The sequence below is a fragment of the Pteropus alecto genome, unplaced genomic scaffold, assembly GCF_000325575.1.
Source record: "Pteropus alecto unplaced genomic scaffold, ASM32557v1 scaffold52, whole genome shotgun sequence".
Classification (NCBI taxonomy): domain Eukaryota; kingdom Metazoa; phylum Chordata; class Mammalia; order Chiroptera; family Pteropodidae; genus Pteropus; species Pteropus alecto.
The window spans coordinates 2,814,091-2,827,988 of NW_006433941.1; the positions used below are offsets into that span (position 1 = coordinate 2,814,091).

A 13,898-nucleotide genomic window follows, 5' to 3' on the forward strand; every position below is an offset into this window, starting at 1 on the left:
ATTGTCTTATTGAGGATTTTTGCATTTGTGTTCATGAGAGATATTGGTCTGTAGTTTACTTTTTTTGTATTATATTTACCAGGTTTTGGTATCAGAGTAATATTGGCCTCATAAAATGAGTTGGGATGTATTACCTCCTCCTTTATTTTTTTTGGAAGAGTTTGAGGAGAATAGGTATTAAATCTTCTTTGAATGTTTGGTAGAATTCACTGGTGAAGCCATCTGGTCCTGGACTTTTACTGCTTGGTAGATTTTTGATGATTGTTTCTATTTCCATACTGTTGATCAGTCTATTTAGATTTTCCTGTTCTTCTTGATTCAGTCTAGGAAGATTGTATTTTTCTAAGTACTGGTCCATTTCTTCTAGGTTATTAAATTTGGTGTTATATATTTTTCATAGTATTCTTGTATGATCCTTTGTATTTTTGCGATGTATTTTTCCTCTTTCATCTCTGATTTTGTTTCTTTGTGTCCTTTCTGTTTTTTCTTAGTGAGTCTAGCCAAGGGTTTGTCAATTTTATTAACCTTCTCAAAGAACCAGCACTTCGTTGCATTTATTTATTTTTTCTATTTTTTTGTTTTGTTTTTCAATTTCATTTATTTCTGCTCTAATTTTGATGATTTCTTTCCTTCTGCTGGCTTTTGGCCTCATTTGCTCTTTCTTTTCTAATTTTTTAAGATGAAGTATTAAGTTGTTTTTTTGGGCTCGTTTTTATTTTTGGAGATAGGCCTGTAATGATATGAACTTTCTTCTTACGACCGCTTTTGCTACATCCCAAAAGTTTTGCTATGTGGTACTATCATTATCATGCATTTCTATATATCTCTTGATAATCTTTATTTCTTTTCTGATGCAGTTATTTTTCCGTAGCGTGTTGTTTAATCTCCACATATTTGTGTTTGTTACTGATTTCTTTCTGCAGTTAATCTCTAGTTTCAAAGCATTATAATCAGAGAATACGGCTGGTATGATATCAACTTTCTTATATATTTTTAGGCTATCTTTGTGTCCCAGTATGTGGTTGATTCTTGAGAATGTTCCATGTGCACTAGAGAAGAATGTATAAGCAGCTGTTTTGGGATGGAAGGCTCTGTAAATGTCAATTATGTCCAGTTGGTCTAACGTGTCATTTAAGGATGTTATTTCCTTCTTGATTTTCTGTTTGGATGATCTGTCCATATCCGACAGTGAGGTATTATTTAGGTCCCTTACTATGATACTGTTTTGGTCTGTTTCTCCCTTTAGTTCTGTTAGTTATTGCTTTACATATTTTGGGGCTCCTTGATTGGGAGCATAGATATTAGTAAGTGTTATATCTTCTTGGTTCATGATTCCCTTTATCATTATGAAGTGTCCTTCAGTATCTTTCTTTACCTTTTTAATTTTGAAGTCTATTTGAAGTCTATTTCATCTGATAGTAGTACTACTACCCCCGCTTTTCTCTAAATGCTATTTGCTTGAAATACCATATTCCACCCTTTCACTTTGAGTCTATATTTGTCTTTGGAGCTAAGATGTGTCTTCTGGAGGCAGCCTGTGGTTAGGTTTTGTTTTTTGGTCCATTCTGCAACTCTGCACTTTTTTATTGGAGAGTTCAGTCTATTTACATTTAGGGTGATTATTGAAATATGAGGTCTTCTTATAGCCATTTTATTTTTGCTTTCTGATAGCTTGATGTTTCCATTGCTTCCTTGTCCTTGTGTGTCTGTTTTCTTTATTTTGGTTGGCTTTTGTGGATTTTCTCTCTCCATTACCCTTTGCAAATTTGGATCTTTGAATCCTACCTTTTTCGGTCATTGTTGTCTCAATTTGGCCCTATGTCTGCTGAACTTTCATTATTATCTTGCTATAGCAATTCTCTTCTTAATGTTTAGGCTTATAATGCCCGGTTCTTAGTTAGGGTTGCACTCCTCTGCTTCTATTTGCCTGCTAGTCACCTTACTCCTAATTATAGTTGGTTTTTTTTTTTGTCATTTCATTTTAAGAGAGCTGACCCCTTTCCCATTGCCCATTTTTTAAAACTGTGCCATTCATATCTTTTTCATGACTTGTTGGAATTGTATATTTTAGATACTAATATATGTTAGAAGTACCATTATCAATCAGTGAGAAAAAAAATTGACTCTTTAGACTGTGGTTTGTTTTATTTTTTGGTGTATTATGCATACAGGATTAAAATTTTTCAATGTTATCAGATTTGTCGATCTTTTTAATTTTTGTTATCAGATTTGTCAATCTTTTAAATTTTTATTTTCAGTTAGGTTTAACATTCAGTGTTAGCAGGTTTATGAATAATTTTAGTTTAGGTTTTTTGTTTGTTTGTTTGTTTGTTTGTTTGTTTTGTTAGTTATCTTTCTTATTCCAGTGTCAGGAAGATAATCTATACTGTATTCTAAAATGTTCAAGTTTTATTTTACAGATAGTTTTTTTTTTCTTTATTTACATGGTGTAAAATAGGGAACAAATTTTATCGCTTTCCATGCTTAAAGCCAATAGTCCAGCATCATTTATTGAAAAATCTTATCTTTTGCCATTGATCCGTAATGCTAACTCTATGGTAAATGCAGGTCCCATATATATACTTGGGTCTGTTCGTAGGCTCTCAGGTTTACTTTTCTATCTGTATTACAGTAACATTATTTTAATAACTATACTTTATAGTGTGTGTGTATATTTCATAAAAAAATCTTCCCTTAATATTTTTTTTTTTAGTCTTCTTGTTCTTTTGAATATTGAGAGAGTTTTAAAATCTTCCCTCGTGATGTGGATATGTCTGTTTCCCCTTTTAGACCTGTTCATTTTTGCAACTTGCCTATTTACCACCTTTCTCCTTTTTTTGTGGGAGGTATCGCTATATCCTTAGTGATCTATAAGAACTCTTCATATATGAAATCTTCTTTGTTATATTACAGATATTTTTCTCATTTTTACTTTTCAGTTTTAATTAGTGCTTAGAAAGTCCTTTCTCGCTCCAAGATAATAGAAATATTTGCTTCTGTTCTCCTTTAGTATATTTGTCTTTTAATATTTCCTTTAAATCCTTAATCCATTTGGAATTGCTTCTTCTCTGGTTATATTTTCTTAACTTTCTTTTCTAAACAATTAAATATTTGAATTGCTCAAGATTTGATTTGAATCTCCCTTCCCTCTATATACCTGGAATCATAAACCTGAGTGCCTGCATGGGTCAAGAGATAATACAACTGAGTGAAGCAAGCAAACTGGAAGCACATGCCTCACCTGAAAGGGGTAGCCATCACTCCATTAGCTTTACCTCAAGGGCTGGCAAATGTTTTATGTAAAGGGCTAGATAGTAAATAATTTAGGTTTTGTGGGACATAGGGTCCCTGCTGCAACTACTCAATTTGCCATGGTAGTATGAAAGCATTATAGACAATTCACAAATGAATGGGTATGGTTGTGTTTCAGTAAAACTTTATTTAGAAAAATAGACACTGGGTTGTAGTTGCCAACCTCTGCTCTAATGGTTGTCATTCAGTATACTTCCAGTTTTCTGGGGGTTTTCCAAGAGAAACCCAAAATTTGAATTTTTATATGAAATCTCTTTTTATACGAAATCTATTTTTAACTGTTGGCAACTAATCTCAAAATTTTGTATAATGTGGGCCAAACAGGTAATTTCCGAGGGTCAAATTTGTCCAATTAGTCACCTGTTTGCAGCCTCTGCTTTCTTTGTCAGCAGTCCCATCCATTCCCATTGCCAAAGTATCATCTCTTATCTAAACGAATCCCAAATTTGTGTTTCCATTTTAGATCTCTCCTTGGGGTTCCTGTTCTGAATATTTGTTTAACTGTTTGATATCTCCACTTGCTTATATCAAAGATACCTCAGTACAACATCTTTAAAACCGAATGCCTGATATATGTCCAAATTTTCCGTTCCTCCCAACAGGATCCTTTTTAATAATTATCTTAATGACACTATCTTATCAAATTGTACAAGCCATAAATCTATGAATAGTCTACACTTCCATCTTTCTTTTTACCCAATTCTTCATTGTATTTATCTATTATACTCTGAATATATCTTTATTGTTAACTTATCTCTATCTCCCTTTTGTTTGTCTGGACTACAATGATAATCTCCCTGATTTCATCTTTGCCCCCGTTTGTTCTATTCTTTATATTGCTGTGAGAGTGTTGTTTTCAAAATACATATCTGATGGCATCACCTTTTTGCTTAAAACATTTTAATGGCTTCCTGTTGCTCTTAGGATAACAACCAAAATCTTTGATGCCTTCAATTTCTTGTAAAATCTTTCTTTTACTTATTATTCCAACTTTATCTACTCTTCCTTTATTTGCGTACCCTTAGTGGTTCTTAATTGTTTCAGCATCATAGGACCTAATTTAACTCCCAAAATCATTGGATACCCTAAAGAGCTTTTGTTTATGTGTTATATCTATCAGTACCTACTGTATTAGAAATTAAAATGAGAAAGATTTTAAACTATTAGGTAATTTATTTTAAAATAATAATTATAAACCCATACATGTTAATACCCAAAACATAATTTTTATAAAAACAACTGTCTTCCCCAACAACAACAAAATGTTATTGAGACAGCTATATTCTCACACTTGCTTCTGAATGCAATTTGTTGTGATGTGTAGTTTTGGTTGACCTGTATGTAGAAAATCCAGACTCACACCAATATACAATTGGAAAAGGAAGGAGTATTTTATAGCCTCTTCAAATACTTATGGCTATTCTGATACACCAAAACTAGGCAAGTGGTAGTTTCTTAAAGATTAGTTAACACTGTAGCATCTGAAACCATATCCGTGAGTTTTTCATAATCTATTTGATCTTTTGAAAAATATCGGTTTACTGAGTTATGCAGATCTTCCAACTATCAACACATTATATTATACAATATTTTAAAAATAACAATTTTTAATATCACCACTGACCTTGTTAGAAAAGTCTTAGGAAGCTATCAGGCTATTAGTGGTAGAAAAAAGTTTTCCAAATTCTAATTTCTGCCTCAAAGCTCAAATTTTATCAAATACTGTCAGTTGTTTTTCTTGAAGTGACAGGTTCACTTTATTCATAAGTAAATATCTGCCAAATGCCCAACATGGATAATGTAATTTATCTGTCATTTGTTCTTTCAAGAAAAAATGTGGTCCATGAAAAAATTAGCTAGTTAGGCTCACAATTCAAATGATCTCATAAGTGGTTTTCTTCAAGACAACCATCATACTGTGATATAACCAGAATTGTTATATGAATATTTCCTGTTTTATCAAACCAGAATATTAAAAGAACATGTACTCAAGATGTGAAATTTAATAAAATTCATGTTTATTGTTTACTCAGACATTTTTAAGTAAAACTGGCTTTTTTAACTTAAAGAACATGGTGGGGAAGAATATAATAACTACTAGTAAGTTTGGTGTCGTTTTGCTGATTCATGCTAAGTTATGAACAGTTTTACCACCATTACTTTTGCAACATCAGTACAAATGTCAAGACAGTGAAAAATTCAGATAACATATAAGCATTATTTTGAAAATAATTTTGAACTTACAGACTCTCAGGGGTCCATGGATCACATTTGGAGATCTTTACCTCTACCTCCATATACTAGCCTTATATCAATTTATATTTTATGTATTTAAACACATAGCAGTTATGCTGTGTCAGAGTTTTAAGTGTTTTGTAAATATTCTCATTTAACACTTATTAAGGTAGGTATCATTGTTCCTCATGAAGTAGATACTGTTATTGCCTCATCATACAAATAACTGAAGTAGAGAGGTTAAATAACTTACCCCGGGTCACACGGCTAGTAAGTGGCAGAGCTGGGCTTAAATTCATGCATTCTGATTCTAGAGTTCATGCTCTCAACCACTATGTTTTTCTTGAATGTCACTCTCACCTCAGGGCTTATGGACATGTTATTCCCTCTACCTGTAACACTCACCTCAGTGCTTTTGTACCTATTACCTGGAACACTCACCTGAATCCCAATCCCATTTTCATTTCAGCTCAATTATTTACTTCCTCAGGGAAGCCTCACTCCATTTTCTTAGAACCCCTTTCTTATATTCTTTCACAGCATCATTTGCCTTTTTCATTTCTTAGTACTTACTACAAGTACAATTTTATATGTGTTTGTGAATGTTAAGACTAACTTCTCTCTCCACTCATGTGCATAGGGACTGCTTGTGTTTTTACCCAGTGCCTAGAACAGAGCCTAATATGTGGTAGATAATCAATAGATAATTGTTGAATAAATGGGTGGAAGAGTAGACAGATGAGTGAATAGAATTTATTTGCTGTATGGAATGAAGGACAGATCTAACTTAACTTTTTTTCTGAATGTTTAATCAGTTATAGCACCATTTGTTGGAAAAACAAATGATCTGTAGTTCACAAACTAAAATATCACCTTTATATTGTCCTTAATTCATATGTATACTTGACTTTATTTCTGAAATTGCTCTTCTGTTTTATTTATTTATTCCTTTAAACCACAGTCTTTAAATTATTTTACCATTATAGTTTTATATCAGATATAAAAATTCTAATATATTTATATCAGATGTATTTTAGAATCTAGCTTCCATCTCTGCCCTCTTCTGTTCTGATACTTTCCCTATAAGTCACCATTTTTATTATCTCATTTATCCATCCTTGGTTTTGGAAAATATAACCAAATATGTCTACATATTTGAATCGACACTTTTTTCTCTACACTAAAAGTAGCAAACTATATAATCTGTTGTGGTTTGCTGGAGTTTTTTAAATTTAATTTATCTGATAGAACACTTTATAGTAATATGTAGAGGTCTTTCTCATTCTTTAAAAGTTATGTAGTACCCCATTAAATGTATACACCATAGTTTATTTAATCAGTTCTCTGTAGTAGGATATTCGAGATGTTGTTTTGCTGCCTCAATTAGTGTTGTAATGAATAGTCAGTCATGTGCATATCTAATTTCATATATCTGCCATTATACCTTTGAGAGATCATAGGAGATTTTTGATCAGGGTTGTATTATAAAAGCATTGTTAGAGAAGATTTAACTAGAAGTGGAATGCATATTTGGATGTGAGTAGGAGTAGATGACTGAAAACCTTACAGAAGTTATAACCTTTCACAACACTAAGGTGATAACTACCTGGATTATTACAGCAGTAGGTGTTTTATAAAAAGTTGGTTCTCCCCTGGTTTGGTATCTTCATTTCCTGCTCACTCAGTGATAGATTGCTTCATTTTCATTGCTCCTCCTCTGTATTTCTGGTCATTTTTCTCCCACTGACTCTCCTGGATAGAGTCTATTCATTTTCTCCACATGCACTCTGCATTTCCCTCCATGTGCCTCTCTTTGCAAATCATCTCATAAGAGTCACTCATTGAAGGCATGCTTTTCACCTTCATTAACTCTTATTACAGAACTGCCTTTTTGTTGAGCACAGAAAACAAAGGAAATTTGCATTTCCAATTTCTTTCAGACTTGGAGAGTGGACCTGAGAGCAAAGATTCAACTTCAGTGCAAGATTTTTCCAAAGAAGAATCGTGCCAGGTTGCAATAATAGACAGACTGACAGGGAATAGTATCTGTGACACCAACTTGGAATCAACTCTTGAATGTGAAAAGTGGTTAGAAAATCAACAAGGAAATCAGGAGAGACACTTGAAAGAAATGTTCACCTATATGAATTCACTCCCAGAAGAAAGAACTCATGAGCATGATGTATATTGGAAAAACTTTAATCAGAAGTCTGTCCTCACTCAAGACAGAGTTCCAAAAGGATCCTATGCCTTTCATACACTTGAAAAAAGATTGAAACAGAAATCAAACTTAAGGAAAAAGCAGAGAACCTATAAAGAGAAAAAACCTCATAAATGTAATGATTGTGGCGAACTCTTCACTTACCATTCAGTGCTTATTAGACACCAGAGAGTCCATACTGGAGAGAAACCCTATAGCTGCAGTGAATGTGGGAAATCTTTTAGTCACAGAGCTAATTTAACTAAACACCAGAGAACTCATACTAGAATTCTCTTTGAATGCAATGAATGCAAGAAAGCCTTCACAGAAAGCTCATCCCTTGCAATACATCAAAGAATTCATATTGGAGAGAGACCTTATGAATGCAATGAATGTGGGAAAGGATTTAATCGAAGTACACATCTTGTGCAGCATCAATTGATTCATACTGGAGTGAAGCCTTATGAATGTAATGAATGTGATAAAGCTTTCATTCATTCATCAGCACTCATTAAACATCAAAGAACTCATACTGGAGAGAAACCCTATAAATGTCAGGAGTGTGGAAAGGCCTTTAGCCATTGCTCATCACTTACTAAACATCAGAGAGTTCATACTGGAGAAAAGCCATATGAATGTAGCGAATGTGGAAAAACGTTTAGTCAGAGTACACATCTTGTTCAACATCAAAGAATTCATACTGGAGAGAAACCCTATGAGTGTAATGAATGTGGGAAAACCTTCAGCCGGAGCTCAAATTTTGCTAAACATCAAAGAATTCACATTGGAAAGAAACCATACAAATGTAATGAATGTGGAAAAGCCTTTATTCATTCATCAGCTCTTATTCAACACCAAAGAACTCATACTGGAGAGAAACCATATAGATGTAATGACTGTGGGAAAAGTTTTAAGTGCAGTTCATCCCTCATCAGACATCAGAGAATTCACACAGAAGAGCAACCCTGAAAAATTACTAAATGTGAAAAATGTAAGTTGGTTTTATCACTGTGTTAAATACCTGAGTGTTTAGGTTGAAGACCTAAAATGCTGCTTGAGGACCAATTTTGTATGCATATGATTTTATTTGCATAATAACATACTTTTGAGCCATAAACAAATGTTCCTTAGATCCATTGATTTGATAATTATGAAAGCTTCTAGCCAGAGATTTCAGATTTTGATCCCTAAACCCTCTCCAATACCCTTTTGTAGAAATTCAAGAAATCTTTGAGAATAGGTAGCAATGTAATAACTATGGAATCTAGTATCTCCTTCTCTTTGTCACATCAAAGCCCTGCTAAGCTTCTCACTTTGTAAAGAAGTTCTTACTTGGTAGGTTAGGCAGAGGCTCATATTCTTACCACCAGTAAAACACAGAGTTGTTCCTCCTTGAATGCAAAGTAGATGTCCAGATATACAGATGTTGTCATTTCTCCAGAGAGTGTCCTTCCATTTATATTAGCTCTAAAAACTTAAAGGTTTTGAAATATGCTTTCTATTTCCTCCCTCCCCACGAAGGCTACTGTCCAATTTGATGAAAATAAATAGAATGTATTTACAGCAGATTGTAAGTTACGTTCACATGGATTATGCTGGTCATAGATTTAGATAATTGTTATCCGTCTGCTGTGCAAACTTCATTTTCTACTTCCTTGGAAGTTACCCTGAAGTAGTATGGTTCAAAATCTTAACTAGTTTTTCATCAAGTCTTCTTTTCTGATGGTATTCATTGAATAAATTCTTGGTTTTCTATATTCTCAGTATTAAGGAGATTTCTTTACATTATTCTACTTTATGTAAACTATACTTTGTCACTTAGAGAAAAAATCCCTGCAATGTTGAGGGCCTGAAAAGTTGATGAGTTCAATGTGTTATTATATTTAGGGTCCCAGTCAAGAAGAAGAACTAAAGCACCTGAGACGCAAGGACATATCTTCTTGTCAGATATGGAAAATAGCTAACAGGACAGTGACTCACTTGAGGATGAGCAGCTTCCCTCTTTGAAGAAGTTGCCATTTCTCTGTCCTTCATGTTTACCCACATTTTTTTGTTTGTTTGTTTGTTCTTGTTCTCTCTATGCGGTGGTTAGTGTTTGCTATATCCCAGAGCCCTAAAGAAGATTGAAAAGGCATGGAACCATAATGCTGTATTGACATAAACTAGATGGATGCCCAAACATCAGTAATGGGATTGCGAACACAAAAGCAAAAGTTCAAATAAATATTTAGCAAAAAACTATACAAATGTCAGTTTTTATTATTATTCTATTACATATTGTGCGAAAACAAGACTATAGAAAAGATAGAGGGGGGAAAAAGTAGTTATAGAGTTCTTTTGTCTACTAAATCCTGTTCTTTATAAACATTCAGCAACCAGCCCATGTCTTGCCCCCCGCAACAATATCCCTGTGACTTCTTATAATTTCTTCTCTGTAGACTTTTATTCTATTATTAAAGAATGTAAGAATAGAGTTGAAAGAAGAGGCGGTAGTAGAGAGCAAGATCATAAGGATACATCAAGTATAAATCCAGCAATGATGGAAATCAAAGAAAATAATAGGAAATTGGGCTGAAAGGAGTGGAAATATGTTTGATAAAGAATTTTTTAAACCACATTGAAGGGAGTTGAGGTGAATGAGAAGAAGGCTCAAGGACTGAGAGGTTGAGGAGGGAGAATGGCTGACATGGGAACAAAATAAAGGAAAGAGAACTCAACCCTTCACATTGCCTTAATATTCAATAGTGGTCTAAAGCAGGAATTGGCTAACTATAGCCTAGACCCACAGACCAAGTCTGTCCACTGCCTAGTTCCATAAATAATGTTTAATTGGAATTCAGTCACACTCATTCATTTACATGTTGTGTTTGGCTGTTTTGTGCTACAATGGCAGAGTTGAGTAGTTGTAGCCAAGGGTGTATGTCCTGAAAAGCCTAAAATACTTGCTATTTCTCAATGTGCGAAATACTTGAGTGAAAATAAATTCATCACTTGGGGGCCAAAATTTGACTAACAAAATAACGTCAGCATGGGCTTTCCAAAGCTGGATTTTAATTCTGCCACCTCCACTTAGCAATATGTGACCTTGAAAAGCTACTTAAACCCCATCTAGTAACTAGATGAGGTGCTGCCTCATTCAGGAATCATTTAATAAAGCCAATTAGATCTTAAAAAAAAAACTTATTCTCAGCCTCAGGGTTTTATCTGTAAAATGGGAATAAGTCATCCCTCTCTCATAATGTTGTAAGGATTAAATTATAACTGCAAGCAAAAGACCTGGCACACAGTAAATTATGTATAGAGTCTCGTGTGTGTGTGTGTGTGTGTGTGTGTGTGTGCGTGTGCGCGCGCGTGCGCGCACGTACATACCCATTTTAATGAAGTGTTACAGGTCCATTTGGGTGACTATAACAAAATATAAACTGAGAGACTTACGTACAACATTCAACAATCTCATAGTTCTGGAGACTGGAAAGTCTAAGGTCAGGAACATGGCAGATTCACTGGTGAGGGCCTGCTTCCTGGTTCATAGCCATCTTTTCACTGTGTCCTCACATGTTGAAAGGGCGAGGGAGATCTCTGAGACCTCTTATAAGGGTACTGACCCCATTCACGAGAGTTCTGCCCTCATGACCTAATCACCTTCCAAAGGCCCCACTTCTTAATACCGTAACATGGAGGATTAGGTTTCAACATAAATTTTGGAGGGACATAAACATTTAGTCTATAGTAAGTTGCTAAGCATCAGTAGAAATTAAGAATGTGTGTATTTTCCACACCTTTTCTTTACCAATCAAGACTTGTGACCATCCTATCCAGGTCATCATAGAGAAGGGGTTTCATTTTCTACACTTGTTTCTATCTGATGTCACTCCCTACACAGCCTCCTTTAGACCTTGAGGAGTCTACTTTTTTTCCTCTGAGTACCATTTAACCAGGAGCTGCATGATAATTCCAGAGACTCAAGTTTATAATCTAATTGCAGTTTAAGTAGTGTTAAAGTATTTGCTCTATATTTAACTGAGAACTCTGGCCCTTTATATGTATTTCAGTATATGTTCTTTTTATGTCTGGTGTTCATTCAGGCTGTGTCTTTGTACCCTGACATGAATCTTGGAAGTTTTAGTGTTCTGCTTTTCAAATTTGGTTACCTATAAACTAAATTTGACTACTCTTACTCTGGCCTACTGTCAATAAAGATGTTATTTATATATTGTCAGAAATGTTTGTAAATTGCTCAAAAATTCTCCAAATTTAAGCATATTTTAAGAGGTAAAGAAAGACCAACCATAAAATATCTTCATATCATTCAGGAAACCAATCACATTTCTAATTATTCATCTGGGCTTCGTAACTTTTGGTGTCACAGATTAGGGAATACCTTCCACAGCCCATGTATCTGTGAGATTAAAGAGTAGAGGAAAGATGTTTCTACTTAATGGTGCTTAGCATCCTCAGGTCAAGTACAGGCACCACTCACTTAGGAACAATGGTGGAAAAAAGAGAGGGAAGAACAAATTTCATATTAAAAGTACAGTTAAAACTACGCAAGATAGGGTAAAAAGCTGATTTAGTATAAATTTTAAATTACATTTGGGTTTTGGGAGGACAATATCACCTAGAAGTATAAAAACAATAATATAAGAATACCAATCCTTATTCAAATTGCTAGCAATTTACTAGTCCAATTATGTATTAAAGGCCTTACAATTTTTTCACATTTTCACTTTTTTTAATATTACAACCGGACTTAAGTTGGAAGCTCTTTGCCTCTGCTTTTGCCTTTTCCTTACCTAATTCTTTTCTAGGTCCCAACTGGACAGACTGGAGATTTAAAGCCAATTGAGCTGTCCTTCACCATAGGTATTATTGGAAAGGGGGAAAGGTGTTGTTCCCCTGTGGTAATATGTATAATGTGACATCTGTGGATTACCTTGTCATTCCAATTAATGCCCTCAAAAAAATTTAAAAATCAAATGTTTTTTACTGAATTGTTCTTTATGTTTTTTAAAACATAGCCTATCTTTTAACCTCTATTCATCCATAAACCAGATAATCTGCCCATAGGTTGACTTGACTATACATAAAATGTGCATACCTCACACCCCATCCCACTCTTGCCAATTCCCCCATATACATTATCATCATGTCAGAAAATTTCACATATCTGAGGAATCTAAGAGGTGAAACCAGATAGATACTCAGGCATTGCTAGATGTGGACCATTTACCTCCATCTTTGTTCTACTTCTGTATTGGCTATACTTTCATCCGTCTCCTGCAGTGATGACAAATCTATCTACTGGCAATTCCAAGCTAGTATGATCCTTAGCTTTTATAGTCCCAAGAATACCTCTTTTGAAACAACTCCAGTAAAATCTCCAGGATTTGCTTGAGTCAAGCTGATCAAACCATCTACTGCCTTGAATTGGGGTCCTTTCATTGACCAGAACTGACTCCCATGTAAAACCCTGGGGCCAGAGAGGGTGATGTTCATCCCTCTCAAACAGCTTACACTGAAGAAAGGAAGGGCTGCTTCCCTAAAAGAAATTCAGGGATACTGGGCAGATAAAACAAACATGTCTACTGTAATTGAATAGCAAACTTCAGCATGAATAAATCTATCCAATCTCCTCCTCTCCATCTTCCCCCAAAATCACTTGTTTTCCAAAGATCAGTGACACACTGTTAGAAAGCCAAAACCTAAGGAAATGTTCACACACAGGACTTCAGTGGAGATTACAAGATGACACGTGAAAATGCTTTGTAAGCATTAAATCATGTTGCAGAATTATGATGATGATAATTTTCTTCAATGTCATGCTCTGGTATTTATATATATATATATATATAATTTATTTATTTTTAAATTATTTATTATTTATTTATTCATTTGTTTATTTGTTTAGTTATTTATTTATATATAAAGCATATCCTCACCAGAGTGCCAATTCTTAATAATAACTTGTGTTACCTGTCCACTGTGGGTTGGCAGGGAGTCTTTGCTCATCAATAGCTACATTTCCAAGGTGATAAAGAGCAGCTACTATCTTAAATGTTACTTTTGGCATACCAAAACATGATTATTTTATGTATAGTCAACTCAATTCCCAGTCTTACGATTCATGCATCCCATGTTTTAGTGAGTTAAA

At 34.3% G+C, this 13,898-nt stretch overlaps 1 protein-coding gene across 3 annotated transcripts in view; it reads left to right on the forward strand.

Annotated features, from left to right (window-relative positions):
* Positions 1–13,898, forward strand: part of LOC102892418 (zinc finger protein 286A) — a 76,659-nt gene that overhangs the window by 11,986 nt on the left and 50,775 nt on the right. The window contains exons 6-7 of one of the 3 annotated variants that reach the window (XM_006908404.3): positions 7,488–8,738; positions 9,635–9,988. In XM_006908404.3, coding sequence (XP_006908466.1) covers positions 7,488–8,716 — 1,229 coding nt within the window. In that variant the 3' untranslated portion in view covers positions 8,717–8,738; positions 9,635–9,988. Of the gene's footprint in view, positions 1–7,487; positions 9,989–13,898 lie in introns of those variants that run through there. The other 2 variants (XM_025044406.1, XM_025044405.1) reach the window with 2 other exon arrangements.